Source organism: Entelurus aequoreus, linkage group LG05 (genome assembly GCF_033978785.1).
Source record: "Entelurus aequoreus isolate RoL-2023_Sb linkage group LG05, RoL_Eaeq_v1.1, whole genome shotgun sequence".
NCBI lineage: Eukaryota > Metazoa > Chordata > Actinopteri > Syngnathiformes > Syngnathidae > Entelurus > Entelurus aequoreus.
In genome coordinates this window covers 83,582,512-83,598,545 of record NC_084735.1, presented here as the reverse complement: position 1 = coordinate 83,598,545, position 16,034 = coordinate 83,582,512, and the positions used below count along the sequence as shown (strand labels likewise).

The following is a 16,034-nucleotide window of genomic DNA, read 5'->3' as shown; positions in this document are numbered from 1 at the left end:
GTTAAAAATTGCCGATAACCAGGGGCGGCGCAAGGTTTTTAGAACAGAGGGGCTAAGAACTAGAATAAACTTGAACTGGAAAACATTTTTAACTTAGACTTTGACTTAGACAAACTTTATTGATCCACAAGAGAAATTGTTCCACACAGTAGCTCAGTTACAAAGGATGGAAAGGATAATGCAGGTATAAAGTAGACAATTTTTTTTTACCATAATAGCAATATAAAATATAACATATATGTAATATTTACATATTATATATACAGTACATAATGTATACTGATATATTATATTATATTATATTTCTATATAATATATACAATATATAAAAAAATCCCAATTGCCATAGATAGATAAATAGATAGATAGTACTTTATTAATTCCTTCAGGAGAGTTCCCTCAGGAAAATAAAAATTCCAGCAGCATTGTACAGAATTGAAGTATAATTTAAAAAGTAAATAATGGAGGTATAAATGGAAATAAAATAGAAAATGTAACAATAAGAATTACAAATCAAAAGTAACAATAAGAACAAATATGTAACAGTAAAAATAAGAATATAACAAGAGAAACTAGGCAGTAGTGACCATGTTATGAAAATAAATTTAAAAAATGTAGAAAAACGGTAATACTGTCGATTATATGAAAGGTGTGATGTGTATATTGCACCTTTAAAATGTATTGCACTGTTGTTGCTGTTGCTCAGTTACAAAGGATGGAAATGGTAAGGTTGGAAAGGATAAAGCAGGTATAAAGTAGACTAAATATGTACTATAGTAGCAATATAAAATATATGTAATATTTACATATTGTATATACAGTATATAATATATACTGATATATTGTATTATTATGTTATGTTATATTTGTATATAATATTTGATTGTTGAAGGTGAGATGAGTGAGTGTGTGAATACTTGGGCATTGACACAATAATAGCAGTAAGAAAACAAACAGACAGTGTTTTTAGCTGCATTGGTGTTGCTGCCAATGGTCGACCAGCAGAGCTGACGTCATTCTGGCTGCGCAAACAAACGCGAGGTCAAAAACACCAGTGGATTTGATTCCACACACACTCTCAGTGTCCTCCAGTCATGATCCCCCTGGGCCCCAGTCTCTGCCTTCCGTTGCAGGCCACCGTCCAGGAGCTCTTCCTGGTGGCGCGAGACGCCAACGCCATCCCGGACATCTCCTTGGATCCCGTCCTCACCACTTTCCTGTCGTTGGACTCGTCGGCGGCGCTGCAGCACCAGTACGCCTCCCTGCAGCGCGGCATGAGCGACCAGCAAAAGGAAGCGTTCGGCCTCCGCCTGAACCGAGAGTTGGGGGGCGACAGGGTCAGCGGCGGGGGCGTGGGGGTTGTCGCTCTGGCCCTGTCCTTACTGCTGGACCACGTCGCCCAGCAGGTCGGTCAAAGCCGGCAAAATCGTGCGAGCTTCCGAGGTTTCGCTGAGCTTCTCTTCCTCCCGCCAGGTACGACGCAACACCTCTTCAACCGAAGCCGACCGATCGCCCGTGACAACCAAGAAGGTTTTTGGCATCAGCGCTGCTTCAAGAATCGGCCTGATTACCAAAACCTACCTCAGCTTGATCCCCGCAATTGCAAACGACGTCGACACCGTGGCCGAGACCACCGAGATCTACGACAACTGGCTCAAGCTGGAGATGCTGGACCATTTCCACCGGATGAACGCCAAGAAGAGGATGAGCTCCGTGGCCATGCAGCAGTGGTTGACGGGAGCTGCTGTTCATCTGCACATGAGGATCCACCAGGTCAGTACCAGCACAAACATCCCCTCGTTCACCTTGAGTATGTTTCACCTGTAGGTGCAAGAAGCAACTTGGGTGTGTACGTCACCGAGTAGAACGGTAAAAAGTAGAGATAATATCGGCCTGCCGATATTATCGGCCAATATATGCGTTAAAATGTAATATCGGAAATTATCGGTATCGTTTTTTTTATTATCGGTATCTGTGTTTTTATTTTTTTATTTTTATTTTTATTTTTATGTTTTAATTAAATCAACATAAAAAACACAAGATACACTTACAATTAGTGCACCAACCCAAAAAACCTCCCTCCCCCATTTACACTCATTCACACAAAAGGGTTGTTTCTTTCTGTTATTAATATTCTGGTTCCTACATTATATATCAATATATATCAATACAGTCTGCAAGGGATACAGTCCGTAAGCACACATGATTGTGCGTGCTACTGGTCCACTAATAGTACTAACCTTTAACAGTTAATTTTACTAATTTTCATTCATTACTAGTTTCTATGTAACTGTTTTTATATTGTTGTACTTTCTTTTTTATTTAAGAAAATGTTTTTAATTTATTTATCTTATTTTACTAATTTTTTAAAAAAGTACCTTATCTTCACCATACCTGGTTGTCCAAATTAGGCATAATAATGTGTTAATTCCACGACTGCATGTATCGGTTGATATCGGTATCAATTGATATCGGTATCGGTAATTAAAGAGTTGGACAATATCAGAATATCGGATATCGGCAAAAAGCCATTATCGGACATCCCTAGTAAAAAGCTTTGCTTCCTGTTTACACGGGCCTGCGAAGCCACAGAAATCATTATGAGAGACAAGAACACTAAAGGTTTTTGCATTCTAACATGTAAAAATTGGCTCATTCTCTGTGGCTCGTGTTGCCAGTCTTCCTCTCAGGGAATAGAACACACTGGTCAATCCCAAGTTCTTTTGGATGACATATATGTTAAGTAAAAAGGACCCCAGAGACAGAATGGCAGAATACCAAGTTTTATTGAATCTTCAGGAGGCGTTTAATTGACCCCACAAATGTGATGCTCCAGAAACTCAATCTGCTCAAAGGAAGGTCAGTTTTGTAGCTTGATTGCACAAGGGTTTTCTAATCATCAATTAGCCTTCTGAGCCAATGAGCGAACACATTGTACCATTAGAACACTGGAGTGATAGTTGCTGGAAATGGGCCTCTATACACCTATGTAGATATTGCACCAAAAACCAGACATTTGCAGCTAGAATAGTCATTTACCACATTAGCAATGTATAGAGTGTATTTCTTTCAAGTTAAGACTAGTTTAAAGTTATCTTCATTGAAAAGTACAGTGCTTTTCCTTCAAAAATAAGGACATTTCAATGTGACCCCAAACTTTTGAACTGTAGTGTATATATATATATATATATATATATATATATATATATATATATATATATATGTCTTAATTAGATTATCCAAAAAAATAGTGCTCGATACCATGGTGGAGCGTAATATGTATGTGTGGGAACAATCACAAGACTATTTCATCTCTACAGGCCTGTTTCATGAGGGGTTTCCCTCAATCATCACAAGAAATCTCCTGATGATTGAGGGAAACCCCTCATGAAACAGGCCTGTAGAGATGAAATAGTTTTGTGATTTTTCCCACACATACATATACAGTATATATATATATATATATATATCAATCAATCAATCAATCAATGTTTATTTATATAGCCCTAAATCACAAGTGTCTCAAAGGGCTGTACAAGCCACAACGACATCCTCGGTACAGAGCCCACATACGGGCAAGGAAAAACTCACCCCAGTGGGACGTCGGTGAATGACTATGAGAAACCTTGGAGAGGACCGCATATGTGGGTAACCCCCCCCCCCTCTAGGGGAGACCGAAAGCAACGGATGTCGAGTGGGTCTGACATAACATTGTGAAAGTCCAGTCCACAGTGGATCCAACACATCAGCGGGAGTCCAGTCCACAGCGGGGCCAACAGGAAACCATCCCGAGCGGAGACGGGTCAGCAGCGCAGAGATGTCCCCAACCGATGCACAGGCTAGTGGTCCACCCGGGGTCCCGGCTCTGGACAGCCAGCACTTCATCCATGGCCACCGGACCTATGCAACTCCCCCTCGCAAGGGACAGGGGAGAAGAGGAGAGAAGAAAAGAAACGGCAGATCAACTGGTCTAAAAAAGGGGGGGGTCTATTTAAAGGCTAGATTATATTATATTATTATTATTATTATTATTATATTATATATATATATATATATATATATATATATATATAATATATATATATATATATATATATATATATATATATATATATATATATATATATATATATATATAAAAGAAATACTTGAATTTCAGTGTTCATTTATTTACACATACACACACACATAAAAGTCTAATCTACAAAATGTGCAGGCAGCATACCCCTTCCCCTTCGAGCTGTCCTGGATGAACTTAAATAATTTTTTCCAATCATTTTGGAACTTGCAAGCGTACTTCTTCTTCTTACTCGTCGTCGTCATGTCTCTTCTTCGTTCTTCTGCTTCGTCTCTGTTATGTTTTTAGACATTACTACTTGCCGAAGTTTTGAAGCAATGCATGATGGGAATCCGGATGTTGTGTGTCAGTGTATTAACGTGCCGGCTGGAATAAACACACACTGAGAAGTAGCTCCGTGCCTGCCTACTTTATGGGTTATAGATAAACCCATGGATAACGGAGACATAGTCTCCTTTTCAGGTGAGAGGCCGCTAAAGGCAGTGTATAGCACACCCCCAATATTGTTATCCGGGAGGAAATCGGGAGAAATTCGGGAGAATGGTTGCCCCGGGAGATTTTCGGGAGGGGCACTGCAATTCGGGAGTCTCCCAGGAAAATCGGAGGGTTGGCAAGTATGGTCAGGGAGTGAGGTTTCACAAAGTACAACTCTGGCACAGTTGCACTGGCCTTCGTTATTGATGGGGATTGATTCACCCGATAACGCCAAAGTTGTGCATCTGGTTTAATGATCTTAGTTGGTTTATGATCTTAGTTGGTTCTTGAACGTGGTTTGCAAGGAGCATATTCTTAATGGCAGTGGATGGAGCGAATGTCTTCAGGTTTCTTCTCTTACAGGTTCGGCTTCACTCGGTGCCTCCAGGCTCAGCGGAGTCCCTCCGTTTGTCTTACAAGACGGCGCTGAATCGCCTGGTGCAGGGCTACACGGTCTACCTTCACAGGAACGTTCAGGAGACTGCACCTTCAGCGCCACGGGACCAACGAACCAACGAGACCTGCTCGGGTCCGCTGCCTTTCAGCTCAAACAGCACAGCTTGTAAAAGTGATGAGTCGGCGTCCCCAGAAGGCCATGAAGATGACGCCAGGCGGGGTCTACTGGTCATCGAGGGCGGGAGGAACGTCAGTCATGACGTGCAGCATCACCCGTGCGAGTCTCCCGCCATACAGCGAGCTTTGGTGCTGCGCATTATCAATGCACAAGACCTGGAACAGAGCAGAAATGTTTTCCTGTATCCTAAGAAGGTCTTCCACCGCCTTGTTGGGCAGAAGGAAGACTTTCAGTTGAGGGCAAACTAGATCACAAATGTTCACTTCATTGTGTGAAAGCTTTGGAACTTGGAGGCTTGGAAATAAAATTCTAATTAAAAATTGTTAGTTTTTTTTGTTTAGGGCTGTCAAAGGATTTATTTTTAAATCAGACTAATCAGACTCTTGAACTGTGTATAATTATAATTGATCACAGGTTATTTGCTTGCATACATAGAATTTGCTGAAGAAAATACCCCAATATTTGGATACAAATGCAATTTGGTAGTCAGAATGTCATACAGGAACGTTTTTTTTATGTTTTACTGAACTGTAAGTCATTGATTTGCTCAAAACAGGGTGACAGTGTAGTACAGGAGTGTCAAACTTATCCAGTTCAAGACCAACCCTCTGATTCCATACCTTTATAAATTGTTTATTAAGATATTGTGATTAATTGTGTCAAATGCTTCTGTTAAATCCATAAACACTGCAGCAGCACTTCTTTTCTTTTTTTTTAATATCTATTGCATTGGTGATCTCTCTCCGTTATTTCGATTAATGCCATTGATGTTGAGATGTGGGCTCTGTATCCGTCTTGGTTATCTGTGAGTGTTTTGTTTTTATTTATGAATTTGTCTAATTATCTGTTGTTAAACAGTTTTTCAAAGATTTTAGAAAAAATGTGGAAGTAGAGAAACAGGTAGAGTGAAATAATCAACTGACTCTATGTACAGGCAAAGTAGCAATATTATTATTATTGTTTATATATTATTGTAGTAATGCATGAATTCAAATAGAAAAGTAAGCAGGAATGTTTGCTATGTTGTGAACTAAAAAAACAACGGCCGGTAGATGGCAGTAGTGCAGCCCAGCACCTCATTTAAATACCGGAAATATGAGCAGAAAAAGAAAAACAAGAAAGTTATTTTTTTTGTAATCATCTTATTATTACATGGTTGATCATAAGGCCATCATAACTATACATATGCCGATTATTTCGCGATATCAAATACATGTCGTCGCCCCTCCCCTTTTTTAAATTTGACGGTACGTCATCGCCATTTTAAAACATCCGGATGTGGCCTTCAGGTTGTTAGTCTTCTCCACGTCGGTCAATTGTCACTCATAGTAGTAGAGAACGTATTTCTATTTTTTTTATATATATATTTACAATTTCTTAATTTAAAGATTCTTATTGTCCAAGCCGTCTTTGTTTTGTGTATTTGGGGGCCACGCGGCCGAGAGCCTCTCAGTCGAAGTCAGGTAAGAGAGTGTCATTGTGTGGCTCGTTGTTGTTTTTATTTAAATATACTTTGAAAGCTTTAAAAAAAGAACAAAATCACCTTTAATGTTTTATTTGTGGTGCGGAGTTTTAAATGAAGCGGTGACTGCAGTAGTGGTTTGTTTGGTGTTAGCCTAGCTAGCTTCTCATGGCATTCACACCATCGCGGGTGGATCGTTCACTTTAAAGTTGTTTTACTATTTTTCTATATTCCATCTATCCATTTTTCTACCGTTTGTCCCTTTTTGGGGCCGCGGGGGGTGCTGTAGCCCATCTCAGCTGCATTCGTATTCCTTGAAAGTGCCCCGCCAAAAAAAAAAAAAGTTGTTTTCATCAACAAAATGAATATACTATATTAATGTTGTTTTGCTTGCAGTGAAAGTCTACGCGGTTTTGTGGGATGATCGCGATGCTCTCGGTTTCGTTTCGCTCGAAATGACATCGCGATTATCGACGGATGCTATTTAAGCTAGCTCCCCGTCCTCGTTGATTTTATCTTCCCGGGTTGTTTGCGTCACTGAAAACTTTTTCTTTAATTCATTTAAGACAGACAAACTACACCACAACCCTGATCTTTTAAATTTAAAGTCCCAACGATAGTCACACACACACATAGTCACACACACACACACACACACACACACACACACACACACACACACACACACACACACACACACACACACACACACACACACACACAAGGTGTGGTGACGTGTCCTCTGCATTTCACCCATTCCCCTGTTCACCCCCTGGGAGGTGAGGGGAGCAGTGAGTAGCAGCGTGTGCCGCGCTCGGGAATCATTTGGTGATTTAACCCTCAATTCCAACCCTTGATGCTGAGTGCCAAGCAGGGAGGTAATGGCTCCCATTTTTATAGTCTTTGGTATGACTCGGCCGGGGTTTGAACTCACGACCTTCCAGTCATTTTGATTGATTGAGACTTTTATTAGTAGATTGCACAGTACAGTACATATTCCGTACAATTGACCACTAAATGGTAACACCCGAATAAGTTTTTCAACTTGTTTAAGTCGGGTCCACGTTAATCAATTCATGGTAAAAAAAACCCAGTGGTTCTTAAAGGCCTACTGAAATTATTTTTTTAAATTTAAACAGGGATAGCAGATCTATTCTATGTGTCATACTTGATCATTTCGCGATATCGCCATATTTTTGCTGAAAGGATTTAGTATAGAACAATGACGATAAAGATCGCAACTTTTGGTATCTGATAAAAAAAGGCTTGCCCCTACCGGAAGTAGCGTGACGTAGTCAATTGAACATATACGCAAAGTTCCCTATTGTTTACAATGATGGCCGCATGAAGTGAGAGAGATTCGGACCGAGAAAGCGACAATTTCCCCATTAATTTGAGCGAGGATGAAAGATTTGTGGATGAGTAAAGTGCAAGTGAAGGACTAGTGGGGAGTTGAAGCTATTCAGATAGGGAAGATGCTGTGAGAGCCGGGGGTGACCTGATATTCAGCTGGGAATGACTACAACAGTAAATAAACACAAGACATATATATACTCTATTAGCCACAACACAACCAGGCTTATATTTAATATGCCACAAATTAATCCCGCATAAAAACACCTAGGTGTTTGTTATGCTAGCTACTAGCTCGAGCGGGTAATATGGACGGGATCCCGTCCATAAAACCCGCCAATACAATTCAAACACCTGCACAACACACACACTCACTCAGCCCAAAGAACCGTTCACCTAACCCAAGGTTCATAAAGCTTATATATTTAATCAAAGTTACGTACATGACACGCACGTACGGGCAAGCAATCAAATGTTTGGAAGCGCGCGGGTGGGACCTGATATTCAGCTGGGAATGACTACAACAGTAAATAAACACAAGACATATATATATACTCTATTAGCCACAACACAACCAGGCTTATATTTAATATGCCACAAATTAATCCTAATGCTAGCTCCTAGCTACTAGCTCGAGCTAGTTATAGCAAGCGATCAAATGTTTGGAAGCGCAGCTGTGTACTCACGGTATTGCAACTGTGTATCCAAATCAAAGTCCTCCTGGTAAGAGTCTCTGTTGTCCGAGTTCTTCCATCTTGACTGCATCTTTCGGGAATGTAAACAAAGAAGCGCCGGCTGTGTACGTGTTGCTGCTGACTTCCCTCGCAAAATAGACGCTTCGCACCGACAACTTTCTTCTTTGCTTGCTCAGCTTCTTTCTCCATAATGCAATGAACAAATTGCAACAGATTTACCAACACAGATGTCCAGAATACTGCGGAATAATGACATGAAAACAAAGCTATTTCGTATTGGCTTCAATGGTGTCCGAATACTTCCGTTTCAATGATGCATACGTCATCCTCAGAGGCGTTTCGAACCGGAAGTTTAGCGGGAAATTTTAAATTGCACTTTATAAGTTAACCCGGCCGTATTGGCATGTGTTGCACTGTTAAGATTTCATCATTGATATATAAACAGATATATAATCAGACTGCGTGGTCGGTAGTAGTGGCTTTCAGTAGGCCTTTAACCTGGGTTCGATCGAACCCTAGGGGTTCGGTGAGTCAGCCTCAGGGGTTCGGCGGAGGTCAAAACACACCCGACTCATCGTGTAAATACAAACTTCTCCCTATCGGCGTATTACGGGTACGGCAACAGCTGACTGGTTTGCAGGTGTGTAATTTGTTGTGAGTTAATGCACTGTGTTGGTTTTGTTCTTTGAACAAGGTGATGTTCATGCACGGTTCATTTTATGCACCAGAAAAAAAACATGGTAACACTTTAGTAGGCGGAACATATTCACCATTAATTAGTTGCTTATTAACATGCAAATTAGTAACATATTGGCTCTTAACTAGTCATTATTAAGTACTTATTAATGCCTTATTCGGCATGGCCTTACTATAACTCTAACCAAATAACTCTAAATTAAGTCTTTATTACTTAGAATATGTTCCCCATACTAAAGTGTTACCTAAAACATATAACTTTGTCTTGAATTTGAAAAAATATTTTTTTTTATTCTTCACTAAAGAAGGGTTCGGTGAATGCGCATATGAAACTGGTGGGGTTCGGTACCTCCAACAAGGTTAAGAACCACTGCTCTAACCACAAGCCCACTGAGCTAATCTAGCCCACCGAACATTTGGATTTTTTCCTAAACCTTGAAGTTCAGATCAGGGCTGGGCCATATGGCTGAAAACTAATTGCGATTTTTCTCTCCAAGAATGTGATTGCGATTTGATTTGCGATTATTATATTTTATACATAAAAATGCGAAAATAACGAGTGAAGGAAGACGTGTTACTTTTAGACCAACATTCTTGTGTCGAGGTGTCATACATTAGAACGATATGCTGTAATTTACTTTAAAAATACTTGCAGACACGCATAGCTTTTGTCTACATCAGGGGGTGTCAAACTCATTTTAGATCGGGGGCCACATGGAGAAAAATCTACTCCCAAGTGGGCCGGACTGGTAAAATCACGGCACGATAACCTAAAAATAAAGACAACTTCAGATTGTTTTCGTTGTTTAAAAAATAGAACAAGCACATTCTGAAAATGTACAGATCATAATGTTGTTTTTTACTCTTACATGTTGCGGTTAATAGTATTCTATCTTTATTTGTCGCTATTTATACTTTCTGAATAAATTATGTGATAATGTTCATCAGTCAACTCATTGGTGTAAATTAATTGTACAAATCATAATGTTTTTTTTTACAATTACCTGTTGCGGTTAATGGTACATATGTATAATACATTATGTGATGATGTTCATCAGTCAACTCATTGGTGTTAATTTTCAATCTATCAAGATAAAAAAAATATATCAAAATCAAATTACAGGATGTTATTTATGTAGTTTGATTTATCATTTATCATTTATTTGCTCATTTTCCTCGACCGGTGCATTAACATCATGTGGTTTATTTTGTACATATGTAGCATCATCTACAAAGATACAAAGAATTGCTATTGTGACATCTAGTGGACACAATTAGAACAGAGCTTTCTTTCATTCAAAAATGTTGTCCCATTTTTACACTTAGCAAACTCATCGCACGGCCCAAATAAAACCTGTTTGTGGGCCTGATCCGGCCCGCGGGCCGTACGTTTGACACTCTTGGTCTACATCATGCTCTTAAACTGAAGAAATAATCAATCCAAACTATACAGTGTTTATAATGTAATATTAATATAGAATAATAATGCAAGTACCGTATTTTTTGGAGTATAAGTCGCTCCGGAGTATAAGTCGCACTGGCCGAAAATGCATAATGAAGAAGGAAACAAAAATATATAAGTCGCACTGGAGTATAAGTCGCATTTTTGGGGGAAATTTATTTGATAAAACCCAACGCCAAGAATAGACATTTGAAAGGCAATTTAAAATAAATAAAGAATAGTGAACAACAGGCTGAATAAGTGTACGTTATATGAGGCATAAATAACCAACTGAGAACGTGCCTGGTATGTTAACGTAACATATTATGGTAAGAGTCATTCAAATAACTATAACATATAGAACATGCTATATGTTTACCAAACAATCTGTCACTCCTAAATCCCATGAAATCTTATACGTCTAGTCTCTTACGTGAATGAGCTAGATAATATTATTTGATATTTTACGGTAATGTGTTAATAATTTCACACATAAGTCGCTCCTGAGTTTAAGTCGCACCCCCGGCCAAACTATGAAAAAAAACTGCGACTTATAGTCCGAAAAATACGGTAACTATTTAAAATGATATAAACTTTTTCTCATTACTGTAGAGTTGTTTATCATTGTACTGTGAGTGGAAGGTAAAAAATGTGATGCTAAATATACTTTGTGTAAGCAAAAAAATCTAACTTCAATACATATTGAACATCTTAAACTGTATTTTCGAGATCGAGTAAAACACTAGTTAGCAGTGATGACTTCGTTAAAGGTTTGTTTGATATACGTTCCCATTTAAGTATTATCTTTATTTGCATTTCTTAAAAAGCACCAACTTGGCGATTGTAAATAAAAGAATGCAAATGTGAGCAAAACCTAAATGAAGCGTTTAGCACATACACAATGTTGACATCTACAGTTATATTTTGATAAAGACGGGGAAAAACACACATACTTGTAAACGGCGCGTGCAACAGCAACAAACATGGCTGTAGATGAGAAGTTAAATCATGAAATGCAACCTTGCTTCAGCAAAAACGATGCACGATTTATCCGGGAGAGTCTTTATACCCATGTTCTTCACCCAGCCACACACAAAGAAGTTGAAGACCTCCGTGCTTTTCCAATTCTTCATCTGTTTTGTCGTGTGGAATGAAGTCTTGAGCACCAGATACTGTCTGGGAACTCCACCAACAAATACTCCTTGATATCACTCGACAAATCTTTGTTTTAAAAAGTATATGGGTCTATTCCTTTGCAAATTTAGATTTTTCTGCTCGTATCTATCTGCTTTTTGCAGGATGGTCTAGGCCCCTTGTGTACTCGGATAGAAGTCAAGTGACGATATACAAGCAATATAGAAATGAGAAACCTATTGTGGGGGAGGTGTAGTCAGCGCTGCCTGTAGGAGCAAAAGTCACCGCCGCTGTCCAGGGTGCTGAGGACGAGCACCATCGGGCAGGGGCGGGGCATGTGCTGACGGCGAGACACAGCTGGCAGGTGATTAGATTTCACAGGTGGTACGTGTTAATCTAATCATCTGTTGTCTTTAACAGCAAGCGGCAGAGGGGGAGAGAGGATACGGACGTGGCTGAAAAGTCACATTCTGGGAGAGAAATTTGTTGTGAGAATAAAACATTATCATTAAAACCTGGTTGAACCTGCACGCTTGGCTCTTGTGCCGTGTCTTCAGTGGGACTGCTAGGAAGCGACTTCCACACCTGTATTTCGGAAAATGAACTTCAAAACATCATAGCTCCCTTAGTATTTGTCATGAATGCATGAAATAAAAAGCAAATAGATTAGTTCCAAAGAAAATCACTTAATGAAAAAAAAAACTGAATTAATTTATTTTATTTAGTTAATTAGCTGTAAGAGCGTATTTACAATATAGAGATATCGTTTTAAATACAAACTGTTAATGGTTTGAAAACAACCTAAAATGCCATTTAGAGCAAATAATTGTACATTAGTATGATACTATCCGACCATAGTGGAATTTTTTTTAAATGTTACACCATTTTTGTGGGTTTTCATGGCGGCGGCCTCGGACAGACAGTTTTAGCTAGCACAAAAAACATGCTCAGATTGACTTTATATTTTAGGATTATAAGGACAGGTATGTCTAGAAAGAGTAAAGCTATTCAAACTTACCTTTGGATGTATGATAAGAAAGAAGCAAGATGGGAACCGTCGCTAAAAAGTACAGTCACAGTAGAGATACAACATGGAAACTTGAACCTCACATGTAGCTGTGCTAATAGAAGAAACACAATTCATCTTAATTACATTCATTTAGTGCATGGAAACGTATTGATTGTCTTTCAATGTAAAGGGTGTTCCCTTTTGCGTCCTTGATGTGGCTGTGATTTATTTCTTGTGCTTTTTCAGATTTGGAGAAGATGTCTGACTCTGATTGGGAGTACACGGACTGTGACGATGACCCTGACGTTCGCATTGTAAGTTATCATCGAGCATTATGTCAAAATACAACATGTACAGTATCTCCAAAATGAGTACACGGACTGTGACGATGACTCTGAAATTGAGATTGTAAGTTGTCATCGAGCATTACAGTGTTTCCCATAAACTGCCAAGATACCTGTGGGGGCGTGGCTGTGGGCGTGGTCACCATGACATCATCGAGTAATTTGTTGGTTTTTTTTGGCCTGGTTTCGCAGCCCATTTTCTCTCTTGGTAGCTTTGATGTAAGATACCTAGCTACATGGGTCTAAAAGTAGCAAGGCTACTGGAAAAGCTTGTTAAAAAAGTAGTTAAGCTACTGCCAAGCTCCTGGAAAATGTAGTTAAGCTATTTAGCTTAGCTACATGTAGCTTTTTAGTGCCCATCACTGGTTTGCTGTATTTCCACACCGATACCATGTAAATATACAAACTATTAGTTCACCGTTCTTTTACTGATGTCTTAAGCAAATAAAATACATAGCAATAATATACAGAACTACTGTATATGGTTTCAAAAAAAGGCAGGCTTTTGCCCGCAATGTCCAATAGTCAGTCAGAAAGTCGTCCTCCCAGTAAATGAATTCACGAGGGTCAGGTGGTTCACTGTGGTCCATTTTAGCTTTAAGTAACAATATATAAATAATAAATGTCAGTGTTCGTCCCACACAGACAACACAAACAGTGTTCGCTTGTTGGCATTAGCGTTCTAATAACTATACAAACGGAGTGTTACTGACTACTTTTACAATATGTAATAAAGTAAATAGTTATTAATTAATGACATTTACCTTCATTCCACTCATGTACTGCCTCCTTTGTTTCACATTTATCCAACAAAGTCAGAGTAGTAAGCAGCAGAGGTCGTTGCTTCGAGTCCAGCTTCATACTCCACCATAAATACATTTAAGAATCTTTGCGTATCGAAATAAAATTTGTACAAATAAACAACAATAAACTGCATGGATAGTTTAAAGACTACGGCTGAGTAAAAACACTGCAAGATAGTTCCACTGACCAACACAAAGATGCCCCACAAAAGTTGCTGCAAGTCGAATGTTCTTTTCGTTCTTCTTTCTCTCTGTTAAAGTTTTTGTAATAGAAATACATAAGAAATAAACAAGTCCTCCTTGCATATTTTCATGGTGGTCGTGTGTTTTGAAAAATAAGTTTTATAGACGCCCCCAACGGTGTTCAACCAATCAGTGTTCGACAGCACAGCCCACACCCGAAAAGGTTCAGGGTAGCTTCGAAAAGTCCCACCTAGCTGGCAGGAACTCTGAAAGGTTCCTGAAGAACTAAGTCTACTCTGGTGGTTTTTATGGAGAAACAGCGGAAACTTTATTTAGTGGGAAAGTTTCTGCGGTGGAAAAGGGCCTTATGGTAGGTATGAAAAACTCACCCTATTTATTAGTAACTGTCTGGAATGAACTTATGCTCTCTTTAAGTTAAAGTTGATACATTTGTGAAGTTGGCTTGCCTTATCAATGCAAATATTTAAATTGCCATTTGTTTGTGCTACGTTTTTCAAACAATATAATATAATATGACGTCGACGTCCTATTATATAGTTTGAAGTCACAAAGTATGACACTTTTTAAATTTTATTGCCGGTCTTGTGCCAACAGGTTCAATTGAGGCTGAATCCCTTTTTGATTGACAGCAAAATGAGCGAATCAGCGTCCTTGAAATATAAAACCGTTGTTCCTGTTGCAATGGAGCATTTCACAATCTTTTAAATGACTTTTTTTGTATAATCTATCATCTTTATTTTATGTTATTGTAGGCTACTCATGTTTAGACAATAGCTGAATATTAGTTTCTCTCATTTGAAAGACCAGCAGCCGCTACTCGTATATTATTGTACAATAATAATTATAAAAATAGAGCAAACAATATAATATGAGAAAAATCTGTTAATACCATTTGCTAAAAAAACATTTGTTTTTCAATGTGTACATTTTTTTTTAGCCTTTTTATAACACATAATATATGCATCACCGACTGTTATGAAAATGATGTCATATTGACCACGCTCCCACCGCCACAAGTATATTTGCAAGCTGGGGGAAACCCTGTACATAATGATGTACACGGACTACTCTAAAGTATAGCCAAGTTTACTTTTATTGTCCCTTGAAGATGAGAGAAAATGGTTGCAGATATGTGTTCACTTTTGTGATATAATGTATCACCTATGTTTTTTTTAATTTAAATGTAATCTGTATTCAGGTGAACCTCAATGGGGATTACCGGTTTCTCGATTGCTTTGAACGCTATCCTGCACGTAAGTGTCATGAAAATGTCACATGTAGCAAAGAACGTACACATGGCTTCCACCGCGCCAACTAAACCGTACCTTGCACATATTATGCTCACGTTTTTAGCGTGGCTTACTGAGAAATGGAGCGCCCTCCCGGCGGACCTGAAGAAGGAGGCGACACATTTGATGAGGCTCAACACCTTTTGGCTGCAACTTCTGCTGCTGAACGACGGCACCAGCAACATCGCCCAGTGGGCTAAACACCATGGCTGGTAAGCGGAAGACTGCCTTGCATCCATGCATTGTATTGTTTGTATGGAATGTCCTGTGTTCTGCAAAGTGACCCCACCAACCTGAGTATTGGGACCCTCTGGAAGATCGAAATCCTGGAAGCTGTTCTCCTAGCTATGGAGTCAGGAACTGTGAGTTCACTTTTTTTTTTTTTTTTAATGTTCCATTATAGCTCTTATTTTACATTTGTGACAAAGTATGAGGATTTAATTTCCAACTCCAGATATTTAGATATTTTTCATTCACC

General features: G+C 39.0%; 2 protein-coding genes across 3 annotated transcripts in view; both read left to right on the top strand.

Moving 5' to 3' along the window:
• The first annotated feature begins 1,040 nt into the window (after positions 1-1,040).
• Positions 1,041-5,552, top strand: LOC133649879 (uncharacterized). Its single transcript, XM_062046564.1, has 3 exons — positions 1,041-1,406; positions 1,474-1,773; positions 4,916-5,552. Exons 1-3 carry the CDS (start codon positions 1,095-1,097, stop codon positions 5,372-5,374), a joined length of 1,071 nt encoding a protein of 356 aa, XP_061902548.1. The 5' UTR covers positions 1,041-1,094; the 3' UTR covers positions 5,375-5,552.
• Positions 5,553-6,288: 736 nt separating this feature from the next.
• ttc3 (tetratricopeptide repeat domain 3) overlaps positions 6,289-16,034 on the top strand; it is a 68,917-nt gene continuing 59,171 nt past the window's right edge. The window contains exons 1-5 of one of the 2 annotated variants that reach the window (XM_062049082.1): positions 6,289-6,589; positions 13,163-13,230; positions 15,466-15,520; positions 15,621-15,768; positions 15,837-15,918. In XM_062049082.1, coding sequence (XP_061905066.1) covers positions 13,174-13,230; positions 15,466-15,520; positions 15,621-15,768; positions 15,837-15,918 — 342 coding nt within the window. In that variant the 5' untranslated portion in view covers positions 6,289-6,589; positions 13,163-13,173. The remainder of the gene's footprint in view (positions 6,590-13,162; positions 13,231-15,465; positions 15,521-15,620; positions 15,769-15,836; positions 15,919-16,034) is intronic. The other variant, XM_062049080.1, reaches the window with a different exon arrangement.